The 27,307-nt window shown below is 45.3% G+C and overlaps 2 protein-coding genes across 6 annotated transcripts in view; both read right to left on the bottom strand.

The window, feature by feature from the left end:
* LOC144772264 (uncharacterized) overlaps nt 1–27,307 on the bottom strand; it is a 1,157,681-nt gene that overhangs the window by 159,661 nt on the left and 970,713 nt on the right. The window lies entirely within an intron of this gene.
* LOC144773674 (uncharacterized) overlaps nt 1–27,307 on the bottom strand; it is a 233,401-nt gene that overhangs the window by 36,556 nt on the left and 169,538 nt on the right. The window contains 1 exon segment of the mRNA XM_078658828.1: nt 11,639–11,718. Coding sequence (XP_078514954.1) covers nt 11,639–11,718 — 80 coding nt within the window.

The following is a 27,307-nucleotide window of genomic DNA, read 5'->3' as shown; positions in this document are numbered from 1 at the left end:
GCATCCACAGAGACAAATGACCCCCAGATGACAATCCACTGCTAAGTATCTGCCTGATGAACATTCCAAGCACAGCATCCACATAGAGACAAATGACCCCCAGATGACAATCCACTGCCTAAGTATCTGCCTGATGAACATTCCAAGCACAGAATCCACATAGAGACAAATGACCCCCAGATGACAATCCACTGCCTACGTAGCTGCCTGATGAACATTTAGAGCACAGCATCCACACAGAGACAAATGACCCCATCTGACAATCCACTGCCTACGTATCTACCTGATGAACATTCCGAGCACAGCATCCACATAGAGACAAATGACCCCCAGCCGACCATCCACTGCCTACGTATCTACCTGATGAACATTCCGAGCACAGCATCCACATAGAGACAAATGACCCCATCTGACAATCCACTGCCTACGTATCTACCTGATGAACATTCCGAGCACAGCATCCACATAGAGACAAATGACCCCAGCTGATAATCCACTGCCTAAGTATCTGCCTGATTCCTTGCAGACTTGGCATTGCCAGAGTGAAAGCGAAGTCCAGCACCAAAAATAAAAAGCTTTTTATATTACTGACAGACGGGAGGGTGGGGTACGAGGCAAGATGGGGGAGAGCATGTGTGGGTGCAACACAGACAACGAACGGTGTGAGGAAATAAACCACTGTCTGTGTCTTTGTCTTGTTACGGCGGATGGAATGAAGGAAAGACGGTGGACAGGTGAGTGGGGCAACACGGACAACAGATGGTGGGAGGCTATCATGGATAACAGAGAACTGGGGGTAGTAACAAGGAAGGACAACATAAGGTGGGAGGGCAGGCGGGGCTGCAAGCAACACTGACACAGAAAGGAGAGAGGGTAGTTGGGGGCAAGCAAAAACATTACAGTGGAATAACTGGCTACTCAGTGTTTCTGGGGTATAGGACAACCAGATATGGATCATCAAAGCGCCGGTAAAATGCCACAAAACACATCGTTTTGTGCCACACTTATGGTGTTTTAAAATGTGCCACTCCGTGCCGCAATATCCAGGGGAGAGAAGGAGGGAGGGTCTGCATAAAGACAATATGGTAATTTATCAAGGTAAATGCTTGGGAGTCCACCAGAGGGCTTCTTAGCTGAGGGCAGTCATTTGTTGTCAAATAACTCTTGGCATAGCCTTGCCGGACAAAAGTACATGCATCCAGGCAATGTCTACCGTTTGTAGTCTGCTCAGGGTCTGAAATATGTTGTCACCAGGCTCAGTGTTAATGCAAATGCCTATATATATTTGTTTCATATTATTTGTGTGTCAAGATTAAAACAAATGCAAAACTAGCCTTCAGCTTGTGGGTTGAATACCTGCTTGTTTTTCAGCATGTGGTCTTAATTACGTCCAGCTAGTAGTGTGGCCGAGGACCTGCAAAGGAAAAACAGAGGATAACTTAGAAAAACTGACAAATGTAAAGAAGGGAGAAAAAAGAATATTAAAAGAGCAATAGAGAAGAAAGACTCGGAGAGAGAAAATTAGCAAAGGTCTCTGAAAAGTTCACTCATTCTGGCAATCTTTGATCCCAAGACCTGGGAAGCGGAGGACCACCAACGAGGAGTCGACTCACGGAGGAGCATACCCTGCTGCACAGGGAACACGATGAAGAGCTCCAGCACATATGTCAACCTGGAGGAATCGAAACTGAGGAGCTCTGTTAGAGGGAGTGATGGAGCAAGGTGGAGAAACAACATTTTGTGTATTACTTGTAAAGTCACACTTCCATAATTATAACATGAACTAATGGAATGATGTGTGGAAATAATCAACCTAGAATAAAATTGCACCTACACAAGTACACGTCGGAATTAACTTTGCTTATGTTGCAATTATAATTAACAAATTATGTAATTCTGTAGTGTCTTAAACTAATAAGCAGCTTTTGAAATAATGGAATGCGGCATAAATGTGCTCTTGTTTACGTATTTGTGTCAGAAACCAAAGGATAAGTAAGTATATTACGCCTAAATGTTGCTTATCTGCTAGGTAACTACTAATAGGGAAAACCTTAGTAAGGGGGAGGTAAACATAAGGGATAGATTTCTAAAATTAACGTTCATTTGTGTTTGTTTCTATGATAGTCCCCATTCAGGCCTGTGAGGCCTTGCAAAAGATGGCTGACTTGTTGAACTGCGAATAGAAAATGCACTGAGCATGCGCAAGTCCAAGTCCGAGTTCGAATGCGAGCTGCTTGTGCCTGGAGTGAATGCAGTTCAAGGACGACGTGGCCTGGAAGTCTAGATGGCTGCCAAAAAGATGAGCACAATGGTTCTGAACGTGAGAAAGTTTGGTAAAGTGGAGAAGTGTGGCTCAATGGTTAGAGCGGCAGACCCTGAGGCAGAGGTCTAGCCCGGGACTAGGGTTCAATTCCCCGCCTCGGCGGGTCTTGGGCTCAAAATTCCACAGACCTGATAATTCTCGCCTCGGTGCCTATTCCAATCATGGAGTCCCACTCTGCAACTCTGGGCAATAGCTTGCTTAATCTCCACAACGGCCCCCACAATGCTAAGGATGCCTGGCCTCCACCTTGGGGGTGCCCAAGAGTGGACACCTCACAGGGAAAGCCAGGATGGGTTCCACAGCGGTATTAGTACAAGCGCCTTGAGACCCTTGCGGGTGAGTAGTGCGCTATACAAGTATCAATTTACAATTTACAATTTACAATTTATTTACAACTGAGAACAGGACTAGGCCAGACGTGGCCCAAAACAATGACCCATTTAAAATCTAGCTGACGGAAGCGTAATGAATATTATAATGAGGTGATGCTCATCCACCCCAAATTGTCCAATCAGAACTCGATTTTATGTTGAAAGTTACTCTTTTGGCTAGATAGAGTTAGTGAAAAAGGTATAAAAAGTGCTGATTTTAATGAGGAAAAAACTCCTTTTCGATTTACTACCGAGATGCTGTCCGTATGCTGATTTTTCCTGAGATGTAAGACTTTGAATAATTTTCTTATTTCTTTAGAATTATATGTGAACTTTAGGTGAGGTTATTAGTTATGGAAGTTAAGCGATAGGATGAAGTTTGGGAACTATCTGTCTTTTGCTAAAATACTTGCATTTCTGAAATCTAAATAAATGTCTATTTCTGAATTTTCTAAAATAAATTAAATTAATTGTTTTGAAATAAAATCCTTATTTTCCTTAAATGTCGTTGTTGAATAAAGAAATTAATGAAGTGAATAAACTTTAGACATGTTAAAATTTGCTCTTAATACAAATTAGATGAATGCAGAATTAAGCCGGTCTTGAGTTTTCCTATGCCTAATTTTGACTAGCAGATCCGTGAACCACAGTGTCGGCGTATCTAAATAAATGTTTTGTTAATAAAAAGCATGGTAAACTTATTTAAAACTGCAGGTGTAAATAGTATAAATATTCGGTTCTAGTTTAGACACTCCGCTATGATACAGCAGCTCTCTTTTGAATTTTACTGATCCATGAAGTAGGGTGTAAGTAACTCGAGGTGTCATGGGCCCCACTGTCGAGTATATGTATGAATTTGTACTTCAGGGAAAGGTGTCATGGTTTTAGAAATTATTTTCGGTGAACCGCTGCATCAGGAGGACCACCAACGAGGAGTCGACTCACGGAAGAGGACACCCTGCTGCATACAAGCCAAGGAGCTCTGTCAGAGCCAAGAGGAACACCTCAAAATACAGACTGGAGCCGGCACTCACCTGGAAATGCTGTGGTCCCACCTTGGTTCTTGGGAGGACCTTGACTGACCAGGTGCGGGGCAGCGGTAATACAGGTAAGGTACAGGTCATGGAGTGTACGGGCATAGAGGCTGACGCAGAGCCCATGAGTGACACCTGGGGGAGGGGGCAAAGCCAATCATGCATAGAATCCTGCTGGGGGTGTGGCTAAGCACGCAATGGCGGAGGACGCACTGGGGTAGAGCTCCGATCTGAGCTCCCCTCCCTCAGGCCATAACTCCGTTATACTTCTCCGAACCCAGCCTAAACTTACAGCAGAGCCGCGGAGAGCAGTTGACCATCGCTCCGCCGAGTTTGGGACCAGTGAGGCATTGTTGGCCGCGCCAGGGGCTCCACGCGGAGTGCTGCTGCCTGCATTGCTTCTTGCCCTGAGGGTGCATCTACGCGAGGCCGTGGACTGGCCCCGCCCACAGGGCCCCGAGGCCGCGGCCTGATTATCGGAGCAGCGGAGAGGCACTGGAGACGTTGTGCCCGGCGGGGGTGCCTGATGCAGGGACGAAGGGGTGTACTAGCTGGGGCGCCCCCCCCTTTTGCAGTTGCCTGTTGCGATTCACCCCCCTGGCCTGCGGAGCTGTGTTACCGGTGGTGGCGCCTAGACAACATTGTGAGCTGCCATGGCTGCGGCGCCCCACACAGGGCTGGTGCTACCTGGAGCTGTGCAAGATTGTGTTACCGCCCGTGCAAAAGGAACAATACCTACAATTTACTGCCTGAGCCCCAATACCTAACATTGTTACGCGACGCTTGCTCCTACCTGCTGAGGACACCTGCGGTGAAGCAGTCGGGAACTCATGTTCAGCACTGTGCGGTGCACTGGTTGACTCGGAGATGGGCGCTGGCTGCCCCCCCCCCCCCCCTGCTGCACCACTTTCTCGTTGTAGATCACTGAGACACAGCCCACCTGTCCCATCCGGCAACAGCGCCGCTTTGCGGGTGCTCACCTCCTGACGCCCACCCTCTTTCACTGATCCTGGGGCTGACTAGCACCTCGTAGACCATTGGACACTAGTGTGTGTGGCAACAACTCGCTACCTACTGTGCCGCTCATGTCTGGGGGGTACCAAGGCGAGGATTGGCGCTGGTGGCACACAGACGAAGGGGAGAATAGGCAAAAAAGCACAGTCAGCTGATATGGACCAGACAGCTTCCAAGCTTGACTCGATGCTGGCCGCCATGGAACGTCTGGAAGAATCAATCCAGCTAACCCGCACCTCCCTGGAGATCAAGATAGACGGTGTTGCGATCGATCTAACCCACCAGCGAGCCGATCACAAGAAACTGGCGGAACGCACCACCACCTTGGAGGGTGCAGTCGCTGACCTCACGCACAGCGTCGCTCAGACTGACAAGCAAGTGCAGGACCTCCTAAACAGAGTGGAATTCTTGGAAGATCGTGCTGAGGATGCGGAGGGAAGGGCACGGAGAAATACCGTGCGCCTTGTAGGTGTGCCGGAGTGATGGGAGGGGAGAGAACCTGCAACGCATATGGAGGACAGGCTGAGAAACCTGCTGCCGGCCACACTTCGTCGTAGAGCGAGCACACCGGGTACCGACCCGACCGCTCACGATGGGGTCCAACCCCCGGCCTATGCTCTTCAGGATTCTAAATTATCGAGATCGTGACTCCATCCTACGGGAAACTAGGAAATTACAGGAGGTCCGCATCGATAATGCTCGAATAATGTTCTTCCCAGACTACACCATACATGTTCAGTGCCAGAGACACTCCTTTCTGGCAGTCAAGCAAAGGCTCCGTCAACTAAATTTGAAGTACTCCCTTCTCTTCCCGTGCGCTTGCGGGTGGTGGCACAGGATAAAACCCATCCATTTCTTTGCCACTCCAGAGGAAGTGGAGACCTGGTTGAATGCTGGCATGGCCGCAGAAACCCGGACGACATCGGAGTCATCACCCATGCCCCGCTTCAGAGGACCCCGACGTCGGCGTAGAAACAAATCAACTCCAGTGCATAGAACACGCAAGATGACGGAGAGGAGTCCGCCAGCGGAGCTTATCCACAGTGAGCAACAGGACTCCCTCCGGATGGTGGCGGAACTTAGTGCCTCCCCAAGTACATATGCAGCTCCAGATGCTAGTCCACGCGAACTACCTAGTGATGACGAACACATTTATGGACTGCCAGACTCTCAGAGTCCATGACACAACCGGATGTTACTCCGCAAACAGCTGATCTGATCCACTGACTGTACAATTATACTGTCTGGAACTGTTTGTTTACTACTGGGCGTTCCTGCTGTACTACCAAGTCTGGTATCAACTAGGCCTTCGTGCAATGTGGCGACCGGAGCCTGGACATGCACTGAACTCTCTATCTACAGTGCACTGCGCAGTGAGTACTAATGTTGAGGTGGATGGATTATGGAGAGGTGAGGGCTTTGCGGAACTGTCCGGTTAATGGGCGAGCCTGATTGTGATGGATCCTCACTTAGTGGGTGGGGGAATGTGGGGTAAGCTCCGCCTTCCAGTGGTGCCCTAACGCTGATCTATGTGACTTGCTGACCGTGGGCTTTCTGCCCAGAACGATTTGCATTTACCTTGGCTGACACAAGCTGCCTGAGAGGAGGGGCGCTCCCTCTGCTTGAGTTGCAGACGTAACGGAACAGTCGTGCCAGGTGCATAGCAACCCCCCTGGACTTGGATGTTTGTTGCCTCATTGGAGAGTTTGGACGACGGCATGTTCCGCTGTCGACCTTTTGGCATTGTTTACTGGTTTCTTTTTCTTCCATGTCATGATTGAATTGTATTCTTTTTTTGTGCGTAGACTGCAACTGACCGCTAATCTATCCTCTGTAGCTCGGTATGGGTGGACTGTGATGGCACTGGGCAAACTATCTGCTGTAAACCTGTGGTGGGGAGGGAGTGGGGAGGTTACCTGGGATCGCCATGTCGGCGATTAAGATAGGCACGTGGAATGTGCGTGGTATGCATACACCATCACATAGGTACCAAATTTACTCTTACCTTAAATGGCACCACATCCACATAGCTCTACTACAAGAGACACATTTAGCTGGTGCGGAAGTACAGAAACTACATCGCAGGTGGCGAGGGCAACTATATGCAACCGGATACTTGGCTTATGCCCGTGGGACGCTACTTTGGGTGAGGCCTGGGACCCCATTTGCAGTCTTGCAATCCCAGGTGGACCCTGAGGGCAGGTATGTAGTTGTACAGGGTAGGTTAGATGGCCAACCGATTGTCCTAGCCTCATTATATGCTCCTAACACGGACCAGGGGGTTTCTTTGCAAGGCTGTCTACGGTCCTGGTGCCTTGGCACGGAGTACCGTTGGTGCTGGGGGGCGACTATAATTGCATATTAGATGTTGCCTTGGACCGTATCTTTCCACCCCTTTCTGGCGCGTCCGTACACAGTGCCATGAAAGCAGTAGCGGCCTGGGCTTCACAGTGGGACTTACACGATGCTTGGCGGAGTCGTAACCCACAAACCAAGGTATACTCCTATTATTCTGGTGCGCACACGTTACATGTCAGGCTAGATAGGTACATGTTATCGATTGAATTGCTCCCCCATGTCACTGACACTTACTATATGGGTCGCACCCCCTCTGATCACGATCCCCATGTCTTAGAGCTAGCGTGGGAACGCCCGCATCCGCCAATACCCACCTGGAGGCTTCAGCCCGACTTACTACTTGATGCACCCTTTCGCAATTCCATGTCTGCACATGTTGTACAATATTTTGAGGAAAACAATCACACTGCATCCTCCCCCCAAATTGAGTGGGACGCGTTTAAGGTCGAAACTAAAGGTCACTGTCTAGGCACACAGGCAGGTAGGCAGAAACACTTAGACAGGGAGCTGACGCGCATCGAAACCGATTTACTTAGGAGGGAGCAGGAAGCGGCGGAGGGAAATGAAGGGTCGCTGTCAGAGGCTCATGAGGAACATACGCGTCTACTTGACAGGTTGCGACACTTAAATTATAAAGCCCATTCAGCGCGTACCCACCATCTTGGTGACATGCTAGGCAAGTTATTGGCCTGGCTGATCAAACAGGATGCAATGGCGACGCCAGTGACAGCAGTGCGCGTCAGTCAGGATACTGTAGCATACACACAGAGTGCCATTCATGCAGCTTTTGTAGACCATTATGTGGAATTGTACCGCTCTCGATTACAGGTTTCTGCTGCTGATATAGCTGACTACCTTTCTTACATAACACTGCCCAGATTGGACAATGTGCAACGTGATGAACTGGAGGCCCCACTCACACCTGACAAATTGCGTACTGTAATTTTTTCCCTTTCCAATGGCAAATCCCTGGGTCCAGATGGGCTCCCAGCTGAATTCTATAAAGCTTATTCTGATATTCTAATCCCAGAACTTCTAAGAGTATATGCGGCGGCCATTTCTGACTCTTCCCTCACACCCACGTTAAATGAAGCTAATCTAATTTCCCTCCCGAAACCTGGCAGAGACTGTGCGCTATTAGGCTCTTATCGCCCACTAGCCCGCCTGAATACCGACTACAAAATCCTTGCTTCTGCGCTGGCCCCACTGGTACCTACCCTCGTGCACAGCGACCAAAACGGCTTTGTGCCCACTCGTAGCACTTCACTTAACATCCGACGCTTGTTTAGAGTTCAAAGCTTTGCCACGAAAGAGTGGCCCCGATCGGGGTGTTTGGTGCTAGATCTCGAGAAAGCATTCGACTCCGTGGAGTGGCCCTACCTTGTAGCGGTGTTAAGGAAATAGGAACTCGGGGATGATTATATTCAAATGGTGAGCCTATTATATCAGAAACCCGCGGTGCGGGTTCGCATCCGTAAGTTGTTGTCTGATGCCATTCATGTCAGGAGGGGAAAAAGGCAGGGATGTCCCCTATCCCCACTGCTCTTTTCACTGGTGATGGAGCCCCTGGCAGAGCAACTGAGAGCACATGGTGGGGATTGGGGTATCCCCCTGGCAGACGGACTCCATACAGCCAATGACCTACTCTTATATGTCAGAGACCTGACCTGTTTGCCATCGACCCTATCTGATGTATTTCGCACCTTTGAGGCACTGTCGGGACTTAAAGTCAATTGGACCAAATCTGGGGTGGATTCCTTCAGTGCGGACACGCAGGAGTGTGAAGTCACTTTCAATGGTGGGCGACTCACCTGGTACCCTACTACGTTCCGCAATCTCGGAATATATATTTACAGAACCCCGATAGATGTGTTGGAGGGTTATTTGGTGCGAGCTATCTCCTCTCTGCAAGCGCAAATGAACTTTTGGAAGACCCTCCCCCTAAATGTACCCAGCCGTGTCACACTGACGAAGATGATAGTCTTACCCAGACTATTGTACTACTACGCCAACCTCCCGGTATACGTCCCAACACGCATATTCCATGAATTGGAAGCCTCAGTTAGAAATCTCATATAGAATACAGGACGACCCCGCGTAGCGTTGATGAATCTCTATGCGTCTACAGATACAGGAGGCCTGGCGGTTCCTAACCAGGAACTCTACTATCTGGCGGCACAGCTGCAGTGGGTGGCCGGCTGGCTGAGTGGGAAGAATTTGGGGGATACTGCGACAGAATCCATGGTCTTGACACGAACGCAAGTCTGAACACTGTTTCATCCACCGACCAGGACTCCCTATCCGTCGCAGTTACATTTAGCAGTTGCACGCAAATGCTATATGAGAAGCTTGAAGCTCACTAGTGCTGGGATACCGTATGCCCCAATACTTCCATTGCTGGGAATGCCCAAGGATAGAGATGCTATCATGGAAGCGGAGCTGGAGCACTGGGTACAGGCCGAGGTGGACACGGTGGGAGACCTATATACAGAGGTGCTATTGGTTCCTTTTGAAACTTTGGTTCCGTACACGGGAATTCCGGTAGGGCAGTTCCTCCTGCATGCAACAATTGTGCACACGTTAACGTGCGCCTGGGGCGACCTCTCCGGAGAGTTGCCGACACATCTGCTGGGGCAATACTTGCATATAATGGGAAATGGCTCCCATGTGGTCCATTGGCTAGCGCAGGCACTGCTTGCCCATACGCAATGCTCGTCTCAGAGCCTTCGAGACAAGTGGGCGGTGAACAGGGGACGAGCATGGACAGATAAGGAATGGGCCGTAGTGCTGGCTGGCGCCACGAACATCCCGCGCAACTCCCGCTTGAAGCTTATACAGCTTTATATTATACACCGTGCATATCTGTCGCCTGATAAACTCAATCAATACTTCCAAATCGCGACATCCGCATGCCCGAGATGCGCACTTGTAGATGCAGACCTCTTACACATGCTATGGTCATGCCCCGCATTACAGACATATTGGCACTTTGTGACAACTTCCCTTGCGGAAGGTGTTGGCAGGGAAATGCAGCATACATGGGAGACGTGCATATTGGGTCTATATAAAAGGACGAAACAAACTAAAGTCCCCTCTAGATTCTGGGACCTTGGGCTTATCACAGCGAAGAGATTAATCACTAAGTGGTGGAAATGCAGCGAACCCCCGCAAGTGACGCACTGGTGCAACTTTTTTGATAATCGGGCGAAAGCGGAAAGTGCAACCCTTCATAGGGAGCAGACGGCGGGACTACGAAAATATCCCATAGCACAGTCCTGGGATGACATCCTGAACGCTTTTCACCAAGCATGCCTTCGAAGAGGGGCTCATTAGATATGCCCTTGTTAGCCCTGACTGTGGGCCCGTGCAATCTCTTTATGTCTTATGCCTCTCTGCGGAACACTTTTGTCACACTAGATTGCCGTGTAGCTGACCTGGATACCAGCAGCTTTACTCCCACTGCGCCGTGAGCCTGATGCTGGTGTTGCACAAGATAATTGCCCTTCCCTCCTCGACAGATCCTGCACACAGTAGCAGCATGTTTCCTGACCCCCGCACAACCTATACCCCATGATTAAGGTCACGCACTTGCAGTAGCACACCTATGATTTCATTATTAGCTTATTATTCTTCCCCCCCTTTTTTTTCCTTGCTTTAATTATCTTGTGTCTCATTATGGTTTTAGTTCTAACGGTTGTTATAATGTTATGAATATCGGACAATGTACACGCTGCCTCATACCTACTTGCATATGTTAATAATGATGTTTCGGACGATCCGTCCTATGACTGTTTAAAGTTGCAGGTCAATAGAGGCGCATAGATAAGATCAAATCCTTTGTATTGCATTACTAGGGACCATGGTGAATGGTTAATAAGGCCATGGTGCTATATACTCTCTGAAGTTCATCTTGGTTTACGAACTCCTTTGGTCTTCCTGCGCCTTGGGCTTTGTGGTGGTTTACTGTTTCCCGCTACATCCTCCTTTCCTAAATGGACCTACCACTAACCAGACACAGGATTCCTCAAACGACACGCCCTCGTGTGCATCTTTGGTTTGTGTAGTATGAAACGTGTAACACTGTGGCAAACTATAGTTTGTGCTGAATATTACTGTTTGGCTACCAGATGTAATGTTACATTTCTACGGTTACTTCTATGGTACGCACTGTGAATACAAAAAAAGAAAAAGCAATAAAAGATATTCAAACAAAAAAAATGCATAGAATCCTGTTTACAGGGCGAGCCCTAAAATCTTCTGGGTTTATTTTCTTTTAGAAGCAAGTCTTGATGGCCTAGCTAAGGGCCTTATAATTGTGAGGCGGGTTCAGGCAAAGAGAGTGTGAAGGGATGGGAGCACAGCAGAAGAAAGAATAAAACAGACAGGGGAAATAAAGACAAAGAAATACAACTGTGCATAGAAAGTAGAACATAGCTGGATACGATAGACCTGGGAAGAACAGCCAAAGATGAGAATTTGAGAGGAAATGGCTAGCCAATCACTTTGAGATGTTTCTATCTACTTAAAAAGACACTCACCTTTTCCTTTAATCTGAGGACACTGGAGGTCGAGCCCCATTCAGCCTCTGGAGCTAGGAAGGAGCCTGCAGGGCCAAAGCCTAAGGAAAATAAAAGAAATGATTCTGTGAGATCTGGATAGTCTTTTTGAAGAATTTGAGCTTATATGATAAAGGGAGAACAATAAAACGTTTAATTACTCAGGGAGGCTTGTAGTTGGCCTGTGTTACAGTACAAGAATAAACCCACATAACACTGCTTCTTTTTGCCCAAGGGCCTCTGTTCCATGTACAGTCTATGTTTCAAGTTTCAAGTTTATTTGCATAGTTTGTTAAAACCATTGCACACAGAAATAATTCATTACAGTCCATTTTATGTACAGTCTGTGTGTTTTTAAAGTGTGTTTGTGTGAGTGTTTGCGTGAGTGTGTGTGTACATCAGTTTGTCTTTGTAGTTGGTAGGGTATGTCCAGACGTGGGTCCCTTGCCACTGAATTTAAGCTAGCCTGGCTGATAAGGGGTGTAACCCCGAAACCGTTCCCCGGATGCTTGTTTACGGCCCAGGGAAGGCCTGGCTTGGCAGTTTGGGCTGGACTGTTCCCATGAGTCACAGGGTCAAGACTAATTTGAATATGGCTGGGTTTGAAGTGGGGTGGGGAAGTGAGCTAAAGAACGATGACGGATTCAACCCTGATCTAATAGTACCTGTGGGTGAGTGTCTAAAAAGTTTCAGCGCTCCGTCCATCATCTCCTTGTGTTTGCTTTGTCTTTGCACCTGGCCTAGTCTGTCAGTCTCTGTATTTATCTCAGACCCCTGGGGATGCTAAGATAAGAGCGGTCTAGGCTTTGGTCTGGAGGCAAGTATTGGAGTTTGATATTTTTGATGTAGGGGTGCCTGAGGCCTACATCTATCCATGTGCCTGTCCATCATGTCTTACGCTGCTTCTCTTTGTCATTTTTTGGTTTCTCCTGAGATTCGCTTGCATGATCTTTTGTTTGTTCCTTTCCTTGCTTCTCATTAGCCAGCACCTGTCGGTTTCACTTTCTTCATTGTATGTTTGTCCCTTCCATGGAGCATGGACAAAGTACTGATTAATTGCTTTATTGGTGTCTGCCATGGCTGAAGCTCGGTTTCAGGTACTTTTTTTAATCCTTGCTCCATCCTGTTTTTGTTGCTTCCTTGTTGCCGTTGCTTGCCTGTTGTTGCTTGCACAGCACGCCTCCTGCAGTTTGTTTGCCTCCGCCGTCTCCAGTCACCGATGCTTGTTACATTTTAGTTGCACCTAGCACAATATTTGATCTATGGAGTCTGAGCGAACAAGGCAAACCTAACATCTTGGTTGGAGTGAAACGCGAAACGGTCGATATAAGTGTCTTGCGTATTATTTTCTCTCTATCAGCAGGTAGAAAACCATGCGGCCTCATACACATACAGGCGATAGACCCCAGACAAGGCAAAAGAGATAAATCAGCTTTACTCCTACATGTCACTGTAGCCGGAGTCATATCGCAGACCAGTGGTAGCTGGGGAAATTTGAAAATAAGGGACAGAAAAAAACAAGTAGAAATGTAGTGAGTAAGCAAACAAAACATACAACCCCAAAAGGAAGGTTTGGCTCAGGTGGGGAGATTTCTGCCACAAAAAGTACTATTGTGAGACCATGTATCCACACCCAGCCAGTACAGGAAATAAGCAAGCACTACATGCACAATTTAGCTCATCGATAACAACAATTTCACAAAGAGCTGCACTAATTTCATTAGAACATTAAACCAGTTGCAACTTCAATGGGGGTGGGGGCTGTTTTATTACACTACTTTAGAACAACTGCATTATATCAATCTAGTCACTGCAAGTGCTACTGGCATCATTTAGTGTCAAAAATGCTCACTGGTGTGTTTTCCTAGGACGCCTGAAGCATTTACTGGAAGTTTCTGATGGCCATGAAGGCTGCATCACAATAAAGCAGGCAGTCTGTCATCTGTTAAACATTGAAGAGGGACTGCTGCAAGACAAATGTTTCTCACCGCCCGCGTGGCACAGGGCCTGACTGCCTCATGCCAAAGCCCCTAGAGACTGAATTTCATCAGCCTTAGTGGGGTCACTGCTGCAGCACCTCTCTCTTGACAATCAAGAAAGTATAGAAATCAGAGAAGGACAGTGGAAAAGATAGCCGCATCAGCGACAATGACTAAAAGATCGAGACACGCCAACCCAACGCGACCTGGAATCCGGGTCGGGCCCGCAGAGCATCTATTCTACATTCATAGGGACGTAACTACCGACCTTCCTCTTTTTTTCTTTCATTATATGATATGTACCATGCATTGGTGCCTGCCTCACCGGCAGCTGGGAGTTCCTTCCCGTTGCGTTAACTTTGTCCAGCCGTCCAGCTTCCACCCGAGGGGAAGTGCCAAGCCCCAGTGATTTCCCCTCAGGGATGATTCTTCTGTTGTGTCTTTCAGTTGGCCACAGGTGGACGCGTTGTGGTTGTGGGGGGAGTGGGGGTCCATCCAGGTTGGGTGGCTGTAGTGGGTGTGGGGGGGTACTCTGGGACTAGTTAGTTGGTTAATATGTTGCTTTGCTAGTCCCTCCTTCCCTCACTACCCCGCTGGCCTCCTCCTCTCATAAGGTACTTGGCGATATGAGAGAGAGGGAGAAAGAGAGAAAGAGAGAAAGAGAAAGAGAGAAAGAGAGAAAGAGAGAAAGAGAGAGAGAGAGAGAGAGCTGCTTACTTGCCCCACCATGTAGCGGACGTCCGTTTTTTGCAGGAACTACACTTGGCAGGAAACATTTGCGTGCGTCTGCAGGCAGGCTGACTTGGGGAGAAACATGTCGCCTGCTATTCTAATTATGCACGGGGGTGGCCGCTCTCATCGGAAAAGGAATGTTGTGGTGCACACGCAAAAGCCTTATGCGACCCACAGGTCCCAGAGCAGAACATGATGCTAGAGGGCACGCTGGGGGGACACCCAATCAGCTGATCTAGAGATATAGACCCAATGTTGACGACCCATACTTCTTCAGAGAGGTCGGGGGTCAACAGACACCCTAGGCTGAGGAGGCATTCAGGGGAGGAAGGGGCGTGAGAGGGCAACGGCCCCACCCAAGGACAACAGCACAACTGAAGAATATTATAGCCGACCACAGACTGACAGATATATGGCACAGTCGAAACGCAAACATGGAGGAGGTACTTACATTTATTTACACTGGCAATACTTAGGATGAAGGAAGGAGTGCAGGTCTCATACTTTCAGAGCTGTTCATCTTAAACCCCTTTCCAGACCAGCACCCACACATAACATTCACCACATAATGGCATCATTCAAAGATATAGCGAACCTAACACTAAACCAAGCAGAAATTAAAGCATACAGCAATGAGGAGGTTGCGTCCATTTATTCTTTGATTACAGAAGTTCGTACTTTTAGCACCTCGGTGGGCACCACCACACAAATGTTGAGGCAACTTGAGTACACAATGCGCAGAGAAGTTAACCAACGCCTTCATGCATCTACACTTATCGAATACCATAAAGTTAAACGCATACCTCGGGGGTTGAGCATAGCATTAAAACCAATGCTTTTCAAATTCAATAAGGCATTCATGAGTAAGTGGTATGCGATATTGAATAAATGTTCCCTAGATTTGATATTGCTTATCATTGAGGAATTATCCCTCATCCTGAATGATTTAAAAGAGGACATCTTCAAACTTAAAGAGGAGCTTTCACAAACCATACCAGTGGAGGATTGGGGTAAGATTCTGGAGGACTTGAATGATAAATTGTATAACCATGCAAAAGAAGTACATGATCGTGAAATCAGGAAATTCCGCAGAGACACGATTGATTACAAGCTGGACGAAGTGTACACATGGGTGGAAGCATATACCCAGAAAAGATTTTTTACCAAACAAACATCTTCCGAAGAGAGTATAGTACCTGATGAAGATTTAACTCTACAAAGACCACCGGCACCATCTAATGGATCGCAAGCTATTGGGAGAACCTTGGATCAGGAATCTTCAACAATTGATAAATCGTCTTTTTTAGGGGAAGGCCCATTGTCGAACCTTCCGCCCGACAAATCCACGGAACAAAAAAAAGACGAACAAGGTGGGGAAAAAACCATGAAAAAACCAAGCGAAAGTGGAAGACCACAAAGAATAGTGAAAAGGGTAACCTAGTAGTTAATATCTCGAAGAGGACACTATCTCGGGAAGAGATAAATGTACTGAACAAGGGCACATCCTTTGTCCCGACATATGTTTCAAATGGATTGGAAACAGAGATAGCCCTATTCAAATTCTTGAGAAAATTAGGTTTGAAATGGTTCTTTTCTACACTTGAGAACACAGGTGGAAATAGCACCCTCGAAACATTCAGACCCAAAAGTAAGTTCATGTCTCCTATTTCACACAAAACACTTGATAACTTTGAAATACTCATCAAGAAGGAGTGGGAAAAAGTGAATTATCATAAACCGAAACATACAAATCTTTCAAAAAAGGAGATGAGAATTTTAAATGATCTGAGACAAGATACAGAAGTCACCTTTCAGCCAGCAGATAAGGGGGGTGCACTCGTCATGATGGACACCGCCTTTTATGATCAGAAAGTGGAAGAACATGTTCAAGACACTGATACATATATAAGATTGGATTACGACCCCACCGATGAATTCAAAAATATTTTGGAACAAATCTTAACTAGAGCTTAAGAAAAAGGATTGATCAACACCAACACCAGGAAATATTTATCACCTACTACACCTCATATTCCACACATATACATGCTACCGAAAATCCATAAACATCCCACAAATCCACCGTTTCGACCCATCGTGGCAGGATGTGGATCAATTCATGAAACAGTAGGTCGCTTCATAGATCATCATATGCAACCTCTTGTACAGTCTTGGATCACATACATCAAGGACACAACAGATTGTCTCTTAAAACTTTCAACAGTGAGCCAACTTGTTACGGAAGACACGTTACTATGTACCATTGATGTAGTTGCTTTGTATTCATCTATTGCCCACATGGAAGGCATGGAAGCCGTGGAGTGGAGATTGTTGAACTCAGACTTAGACCAGGATTTAGCAGTATTATTACTGGAACTGTTACACTTCTCCTTATATCACAGCTACTTTTCCTGGAAGTCTCAATACTTTTTACAGAGAACGGGTACATCAATGGGTTTTCCTGGAGTGCCATCATACGCAAATTCTTTTATGGCCCATTTTGAAGAAGAATACATCTTAAAAAATCTGAGATGGAGTACACACACGCTCTTGTTCCTAAGATTCATTGATGACATCTTGATTACTTGGAGAGGGAGCAGATCTGAATTGGAAGAAGCCATATTAGAAATCAATCTTAAAAATCCAAGAATCAAATTCACTCATAATATACAGACAGAGTGCATTCAGTTTCTAGACATTGAGATTTACAAAACCTCTCAAAGAATTTCCACAATCGTCTTTCGGAAACCTACGGATGTGAACAATGCTTTGCACTACACCAGTGCTCACCCCAGAACGCTGAAAGATCATTTACCAACATCACAGTTGATACGCATTAAAAGAATCACCTCAGATCCACAATACAGCACAAAGTTGATGCAAGAACAAATTGACCGCTACAAACAACGAGGATACCCAGATCAAGTGCTAGACAATACACTTGAAAAGGGGGCATCACTGGATAGAACATTATTGCTGAAAAAATCAAAGAATCCATCTAAGGAACGTATGGTATTTATTCTAAAACAATCAACTCAAGCGAATGTGATAAAACAAATCATAAGACAAAGATGGGACATGATTGATGAACCTGACTTTGAAAATGTATTCAGAGACACCCCCATTTTCGCAAATACTCGCTCAAAAAACCTAAGAGAGCTGTTGAAAAACAAATGCCTATTGAGTCACAGCAGATATAGAGGTATGACTAAATGTCATAATTGTGGACAATGCGGAAACGTGATGGTGGGAAACATGTTTTCACACCCCAAAACAGGACAACGCATCAAATTGAGACACAATGCAGACTGTACTACCATGGGAGTCATCTACGGCATCCGTTGTCCGTGTGGTCTGGTATATGTCGGAAGAACATCCAGAAAAATCAAAACGAGAATCATAGAACACAAAAGTACGATACGTAATCGTCACATGTCATCTAGCTTAGCAACTCATTGATCACAACAGTCACACAACATCCCTCAGATCCGTTTAAAAGTTCTAGAAAAAGTTGAATCTATATCAGGCAAGGATTTTCATAATACATTGTCTAGAAGGGAAACATTTTGGATAAAATATCTAGGAACAATGTGTCCGTGAGGACTGAATGACCAATATGAAGTACTGTGTTTCTTGTGATTAATTTATGATGTCATCACACATGTTAATGGACACACACGTGAGATTATGATGATATTTCTGATGTGATTAACCCCTCACAGCACGTCATAGATAAGATCCTTTTAGGTCATGTTAATTGATTTCAGCTAAACTCACTAGGAGTAAATTGTACTAATTGACTAATGTAGTATTCTAGTCAGAGCATTTATTAGTTGTATTCATAAGCATATCATGACATCTCGTCGTAAAGGATTGGCACATCTCAATTTCGTTCCTTTCATTTCTTTATATCTTCTCTTCCTCACCACACGTTAGGTCAGTTTTGAATACTAATAAAGGACAGCCTTGCGCCTCACACTTCACTAGTGGCTTTCACTGGGTTTTCTTTTACACATATAGCATGAGATTACATTTCACCAATAGTCCGTTTTCCCAAAAAACTCCTTTTTTCTACCATTTTATCGCGACTTTTCACACCATCAAGTGTTAAGTTTATGTGTCACGTGTAGCATAGTTAATAAAGCTTTTTCAAAGATCATTGTTCCTTTAAATATGGACGATAGGGTATACCGGATGTTGACACCGGATGCTCGAATGATTTGAACCCTGGGAAAGCCACGACATACACGGAAGGTACGCCAATTACTCAGAGAGCGTTTTAAAAAACAAGCAATTCAGTAGAAAACTATTCGGAAAATTGAAATCCATTATCTTTCGGTTTTCAGCCGGATTTATGGTGTACTGAGGGAAAGAGGCGGCTGACGTCGAATACGGAGTTTTCCAGGTAAGCTCATAGCTTGTTTTGAGTCTCTAACATACACACATCACACAGTATTTCAGGTGGTTAACAAGTGTTTGTATACATTTTCAAATCTCCTAGAGCCACTCCTCGGAGGTTGTTCTCTTCGGCAGCATACACGCTGATTGGTCATTGCAGTGTTCACGGGCACCATTCTCTTGGGCCCCTACAGTCTCTTCGTTATAAAGGCAAGCTTTAAAATCTTTGATTAGCCATAGCCGCATTATGCATCAGTTTGGGATCACATATTATTTATCTGTTCGTCATTTATTTTTCGGTCATAGATTCTTGATGGGTAACGGGGACAGGTCCCACAGCGGGAGAGATTTGTTCTCCTTCACAAGTTTTCTGGTTGTATGCTGAGTGAGTATACCAGCTAGACACTATTAGAGATTCCATTGTTTGTTTAATAGGACAGTTTTCCATCACATCTATTAACTTTCTGTCACCAGTGGGTTTCGGTGAACAGCACGTTTTGTTTAGTATTTGAGACTTAGTGAAATTATACAACAACACCCACTTGGATTGTGTCTTTACTTCACAACTGTCTTTTTATCTTCATAAACTCAAGGTATTAGGTTGATGTGCTAATTCTAAACAGATAAAGAAGCATGTACGACTTGAGGGAACATGTTTACATTACTACATATCGTACTATCATGTTTTATATTTCAGAGCCACGCCTGAAGGCTTCAAGTTACGAAGAATATTGTTTGTAAAGTTCTAAACCCCTGAAGAAGGGTTCAGTCGAACCCGAAATGCATTGGGATTTATAATATTTGTTTTTGTATATAACAGTTTATTGGTATTTTACCACAATGGATTTCTTGGACACAATTTAAATCTGAATTGAATTGTTGTTTTCATCCAGAATATATGGATATAATGCACACAATGATTGAGTCTTTGTTTACTTGATTGCCACACAATGAATTTTTGTATTAACCACAGTATATAAGAGCATAGGAGAAAAGAAACCCTAGGGACTTTGGTTGAGCACCCGGCAGACCTGGATGACTCCAGGCCTTGACAGAGGAGGTACATGTGTGTCATCAGCCGGACCCCTCTTGGTTCAGAATTGACTTCTGGCTGACCTAGAGAGACATACTTGGCTGGATTTCTACAGTCACCCATCTAGCTAGTACCCTATCTGACCACTCCCCGGAACTTGTTGAACTTACTCTGCCGGACTACCCAAGCAGAGCGTTTCGTTGGCGACACCCGTGAGGCGCTCTACGGGATCAGGTGTACTGAGAAGCAATCAGATCACAATAGTAGAGTACTTTGCGTTAAGGGGGACAGAGCGAACAAGACACTAGCCAGCTTATTAAAGAAACCGTGGGCTTGCGACTCCATCAGCAAATTACGCAATTCAGAAAACGAGATGGGATTGGTCAGACCACTGTCCGGGGGAAATGATATCCTTTTACTCATCACTTTATGAAGCGAGGCAAAATGTTACCCACCCAGATTTGGTGGACTTTTTTTCTATCCAGCTGCTGTGGCTCGAGAACGGCCACCGCAGCTATCTGGATGAGCCGTTCTCCAAGGAAGAGGTGATCAGGGTCATCCGCGCCTTACCAGGGGATAGGGCTCCCAGACTGGATGGCTTCTTTTTGCAAAGAATTTGCACCACTGCTTGTGCCCCATCTAATAAACATGTATGAAGAATTGCTGGAGAGGGGAGAGCTCCCCCCGTAACTTTGTGAAGCACTTATCATTACAATTCTAAAACCGCAACAACAAGAAAACTACTGTCCATGCTTTTGCTGCTGGTTAAATGTCAGATAGCGGTGTGCTGGGGCTGCCATCAGAAACCGCGAGCCGCAGATTGGCTTAAGGATGCAGCTTACTTTCATGGGCAGCTGTCTGATTACTGGGAACTTATGCCAGCACAGGCTCGCCGCAGGGACATCTGGGAACCATTGTTGAGGGACCTTAGTACCAACCCAAAAGATCAAGACGATCCTTTCCTCTCAAATCGAAAGATAGACACATAGTGGCCAAAAACCACGGAAGTGCAGAGCAGAGATTGAGAAAGAAGTCATACTGGTACATACCGTGAGGAGGCCGGCATCCCCTTCCCCCTCTCCCCTCTTATAATCCCTTTCTTTCCTTCTTGGCTCCTGCGTTTTCATTACTTGGGGCTGTGGCTATGGCAACGCAACTGTGATCTTGAAATTAGAGAGAGGGACCCCTTTAACCAAAGGAATAGGGTTCAAATGACAGAAAAAGTGAAGACTTCCTTTGGGGTTGTCCTACTTCTTGCTTTCTCACTCTAGCAATCCTGATACTCTCACACTCATACTGATACAGGAAGGAGTCTGGGCATTGACCCAAGGCTTAAACAACAAAAGTGTACAAAATATATGTGTCTGATTTATTTTAGTATATTAAAAACATTTCATAATGAAACATGAATTAAAATCATTGACAAAACATATTTTGTATATAATTCTAAAAACAATATTTCAAATTGGCATTCCATACACAGATGAAAGGACCTCCAAGACACACAACACTACCATAAAGTGTACCATAGAGAGTACAAAACAAGACAGTGCACTTTGTCATAGACAATACATATCCGTGTTAGAAGAGATGTTTAGCTGGAACTCGATAGAGTGTATGGACTCCGGAATCTGGGGATCACGGTTTGATCCCCGGCACCGGCGGCAGATTAGCCCAGCACCATGTGACTCTGGGCAATAGCTTGCTTAATTTTCCCGACGGCCCCCAGCGCCTAGAGACCCTTACGGGTGAGTGTGCGCTTTACAAATGTGGATTTATTATGTCCTTTTCTACCTGTGGTTCCAGCCAGTCCACAGATTATGAAAACACAGCGTCGACGCGTTTCGGTGGTAGTCAGTTCATTTGAAGCATCTTTTTCAAGACCACAACATGTGACTTTCCCGGCCTTCTGTGGTGCCCAAGATTTGGTCCTAAACCTGTGTTATAAAACATACTAGCAGCCCATTCCGACGTTGTCCGGGGATGAAATAGAATGTCTGCAATGCTTTTAATTTGCAAGGCAATTTATTTTTAAAACTTACTCTGAATCGCCCCATCACCCTGCTCAGCCCCCGCAGAAGAATGCGTCCACTGTGAAGCCGTGTCCTAAATGCAATATGGGAACGTTTGTGTCTGCTGCAGACGCGAACGTGTTTGTGCGCTCCACCTGACGCTCCGCTCCAGCCGACGGCAATTAGACGCCCCACATCGCGTCAACGTGCAACGCCCACAACAATGGTAAACGCAACGCCAACTTGTATTGGGACGACACCCACTCGTATTGGGACGGCTCGGCTCCATCCGACGGAAATTACACGCCCCACATCGAGTCAACGGCCAACGCCCACAACAATGGTAAATGCAACGCCCCCTCGTAGTCCCAGCATGCCGCGCCCATCGCTCTATGCACACGCCCATGGCTTTCCAGCAGAACGCCCACGCCCACAATGGACTACTTTTGCCCTAAAGTTCTTTCCCCCTTACAATGTATATGGTGGCCAGCTGTATAGCCTATGTCCATCCGCTGCAACTGTCCTTTCCAATGCTGTATTGGGTGTTGTGATTGGTGCTGTGGTTCCTGAGATTACCCGCCTCAAAGGTTTGGGCTCTCTCTTTATTATATTAGTCTCCATATCACTACTAATTATATGCTACTGTCTTAACAGCTTACATAGAGTATTTTATGATCTTTCCTAAATACAAACACATCACATTATATATATCAGACTGTATATGTTTCTTGAACTTAGGCCTAAACAAAAACACACAACCTAAGACTCCTTACCAACAACAACAAAAACAAACAACCTAAGACTCCTTACCAACAACAACAAAAACAAACAACCTAAGACTCCTTACCAACAGCATGCCTGCATCCATCACCCCCGTTCTCAGCCTCCAGATCTCATCATCCCATTGTTATTTTCATTGGACTCGAGCATCCTATTCTCGGATGTTTTTCGATGGACTGGGGACCACAGACACCTCATCCGTATAATTAAATGGGTGGAAACCTCCTTTTGTTGGTGGTCGTTTTAATAAAACTAGGAGCCCCCGGCATATGCCCCGTGGTGGCCACACAAACTGAAAGAGAGGGATTTATCCTTTAACATCCTCTATATATGTAAGTTGAACAGAATGTAATTCCATATTCCAGGTCAGGCTGTCCTTGTACCCCGTTGTGGGTACAGAGTAGACTCCCCCCTTCTCCCCATCGGTATCTACATAGCAGGGGGGGGGGACGGGAACAAGCCTCCTAGTCTCATTCCCCCCCTTGGGTAAACTTTATCCTCAAACCCCTGATGGTGTTTCTCAACTCTACTCTGTCCAGGGCCCTAAAGGCGGCGTCCGCCCCTCTCGTCCGTTTAACCCCGTCCAGGACGGAATCCACAGGGCGGAACCACATTTAAAGAGACTGAACTGATGAGTTCATTCCTCATCTCAGCCCCTCCACTGAGGCCACTTGAGGAATAACACCGACCCTCAGACTGAAGAAGTCTGGCTGCAAAGAGAACAAACTTCTGTCCATAAAGTCGATCGTCCTTGGCTTCGATTTTAAAGTCTGGAGGTTCGATTATTGGAGATCAGATCGTTAATCAATGAAGCCTGTGAGAAATGTGGGGTACAAGGGAGAGAAAACAAAAAACTATTATAATAAATATATATTATTATAATAAAGCGGCCGTCTCCCCAGGTTAACAGAGACTCTAGTTTGTAAGAAGCCCTGTCCGTAGTTTTATATTTGAAGTGTATTCGATCTGAATGTCTGTTTCCTCTCGAGTATGTATAGCGGAAGCATCCTGTGTCATGACTCAGCCCCCGGGGCCGCCCCTGCTCGCTCTTTATATATAAATAAAGAAGCCCGTTCTCCCGAGTGAGAGCAAATGCGCGGTTAAAGTAGTTTTAAAAGTACAGGGAGCGGAAATCCCGGCTCCGGGAGGCAGCTCACCCCGTGATCCTCGTTCAAAACTAATATGTTTCATTGTAGCGCCTCGAGGCGATGGAGTCTGCCCCTGGCCTCTCAACATACCTGCACTTCTTCCATCCGCCGTGCTCTCGCTCTGATGGACGCGGGTTCCTCCCACGGGAGTTTCTTTCTAGCGCCTCAAAACGAATGAGCGGCCTCAGTGAGCCCAGGCAGGCCACGGTCCTCGCGCCTCGCGTGTTAATGCACACTTCCTCTTCCTGATATACACATTAGGACTACAATATCCATCCGCCCCAGTGTCGAGGTCTGAACGTGTGGAATCAATGCGCCTAGTGAACACAGCGCTACGTGTGCTCTGAAAGGTAAAGTAAAGTAAAGTCCACATTTGTAAAGCGCACAATCACCCGTAAGGGTCTCTAGGCGCTGGGGGCCGTCGGGAAGATTAAGTGTATCTGATGATAGCGGTAACAGGCATTGATATGTCGCTCAAGCATGTCATTTAGGGAATAGAAATTGCAAAGTAAAAACGATTTTTAAAAAACTATGGGCCATATGTATAAAGCAAATTCGCATTCGCAAAGGCCGAAATTCGCAGAATTTCGACCTTTGCGAATGCGAATTTGCTAAATGGAATGTATTAAGCAAAATCTGGTGCAAAATAAGGAATCACAAAATTTGCGTTTCCTTATTTTGCAATTGCATTTAAGGAATCGCAAATTTGGCCATTCCTTAAATGCAATGTATGTGGCAAAAAAATTAGTAAAATGCCCTTAAGGAATCGCAAATTACCACCAACAGTTGCGAATTCCATGAAAAATGCAAATTTTTGCATTTTTCAAAGTGCCATGTGACGCACATACATGCCCTTAGGGCATGTATGTGCGCCACATGTGCACCCATGCATATTTCAGGTGTGCAACAGGGTGTCCTTTAGACACCCCTGCACCTTTGAAATTATTCTCAATTTGCGATTCGCAAATTGCGAATCGCAAATTGAGAATAACTTCCCATTCATTCCTATTATTCCTGGCCCATAGAAATGAATGGGAAAGCATTCCTTAATTGCGATTCGCAATTTGCTAATTGCAATTAAGGAATTTTAAGAAATCGCAAAAAAATGCAATTTTGTACATACATACCCATTTGCGATTCTCAAATAGCGATTTCTTAAAAATCGCTATTTGAGAATCGCAAATTGGTAGCTTGATACATATGGCCCTATATATGTATCATTCCAAATTGCAATCACAAACGCCGAAATTCGCAGTTTGCGATCACAATTTGGCTAAGTGGTATGTATGAAAACAAAACTGCTTCGCAAAATTTGCGATTCCTTATTTTGCGATTGCATTTAAGGAATCGCAAATTTGGCCATTCCTTAAATGCAATGTATGTGGCAAAAAAAAATTAGTAAAATGCCCTTAAGGAATCGCAAATTACCACCAACAGTTGCGAATTCCATGAAAAATGCAAATTTTTGCATTTTTCAAAGTGCCATGTGACGCACATACATGCCCTTAGGGCATGTATGTGCGCCACATGTGCACCCATGCATATTTCAGGTGTGCAACAGGGTGTCCTTTACACACCCCTGCACCTTTGAAATTATTCTCAATTTGCGATTCGCAAATTGCGAATCGCAAATTGAGAATAACTTCCCATTCATTCCTATTATTCCTGGCCCATAGAAATGAATGGGAAAGCATTCCTTAATTGCGATTCGCAATTTGCTAATTGCAATTAAGGAATTTTAAGAAATCGCAAAAAAATGCAATTTTGTACATACATACCCATTTGCGATTCTCAAATAGCGATTTCTTAAAAATCGCTATTTGAGAATCGCAAATGGGTAGCTTGATACATATGGCCCTATATATGTATCATTCCAAATTGCAATCACAAACGCCGAAATTCGCAGTTTGCGATCACAATTTGGCTAAGTGGTATGTATGAAAAGAAAACTGCTTCGCAAAATAAGGAATCGCAAAATTTGCGATTCCTTATTTTGCGATTGCATTTAAGGAATCGAAAAATTGCTATTCCTTAAATGCAATGTAAGAAGCACAGAAAAAGTGCAATTTGGCCTTTTTCTTTGAAAAGTGTCATGTGGCACACATACATGCGATCAGACTCAACCAACGTGAGGTACGACTCATGAATTACGGCAACATGCACACCACGTCTTTAAAGATACATCCAGATTTCTTGGCGTTTGGTCGCAGAGCCCAAGCTACGTATGTTTGATGTCATCACTTTTTAGATATTGACAGGGCCAGATGTAGGTAGCCAAATACCGGTCGGTAACGGCCAAAATTCGGTAATTTCGGCCGTTACCGACCGGTATTTGGAAAATGAGATGTAGGTGGCCATTTTCCTGATTCGGTAATTTACCGAATCGGTATTTTAAGAAATCGCAAATTACCGATTTCTTAAAATACCGAATCGGTAAATTACCGAATTTGCTATGTAGGGAGCACTCAAATATGTGCTTTTCCCCTTTTAGGATTCGTTATTTACCACCAACTACAAGTTGGTGGTAAATATTGAAAACCTTGGAAAAAGCATTTTTTTTGCTTTTCCAACAGTGCCATGTTGCAGACATACATGCCTTTAGGGCACGTATGTCTGCAAAATGTGCACCCATACACAATTGAGGGGTGCAACAGGGTGTCAAAGTGACACCCTGCCACCCTTCAATGTTTCCCCATTTTACCGAATCGGTAAATACTGATTCGGTAATTGGCATTCATTCCTATGGGCCTCCAGGCAATTACTGAATCGGTATGTACCGATTCGGTAATTACCGAAACTTACTGATTCGGTAATTTTTTCGGTAAAATTACCTACATCCCATTTGCCTGTTCTTAAATACCGAATCAGTATGATTCGGTATTTAAGAATCGGTAATCTGGGATTACCTACATCTGGCCCTGAGTCTGTTGCCACAGCGCTAGCTATGTGGTAATCTGGCCCAGGACACCACCCTCAGTGAGGACTGCTGGCAGTAGGATGTAATGTTCATTTGTTTTTCTTACAAAACTGATTCCCATATATTTTCCCCCTTTTGTGAACATTTTTATTTGAGTCGAGTACTTGAAACCAATGTAGCATAGTAAGTCAGATCATTAAGTCTTTATTTCGAATAAAATTCAAAAAAGACGACATACAGTACAAATATCATTAAAAATACCACTAACAATCCACATTTGACTAACAAAACATAGTACAAGTAAATATATATAGTCATAACAATCAGTTTAAAAAATGTTCAATTTCTTTGTGCGGATCAACCACGCCCAGCCCAGAAATTTAGCTACACAAACCACAAACATTTCAGATCTAATATCTCGTAGTTTCAGCAGGGCTTCTCGATGTCCTCCACAATCCAAAATTGCACATAAGGGTCTCAACCATTTAATTCGAGGGGAACGATATGCAGGGCATGCAAAAAATAGATGGCCAATGCTTTCTACCTGGTCGGGACACCAAAAACATTTGTTGCTTGCTTTCATCTCCCACTTTGCAGTAAAGGAATTGATAGGCAATGTACCAATACGAAACTGGTGATACAGTTTACGGTC

The sequence above is a fragment of the Lissotriton helveticus genome, chromosome 8 (assembly GCF_964261635.1).
Source record: "Lissotriton helveticus chromosome 8, aLisHel1.1, whole genome shotgun sequence".
NCBI lineage: Eukaryota > Metazoa > Chordata > Amphibia > Caudata > Salamandridae > Lissotriton > Lissotriton helveticus.
The sequence above is the reverse complement of the archived record's forward strand: the minus strand, read 5'-3'. Positions and strand labels throughout refer to the sequence as shown.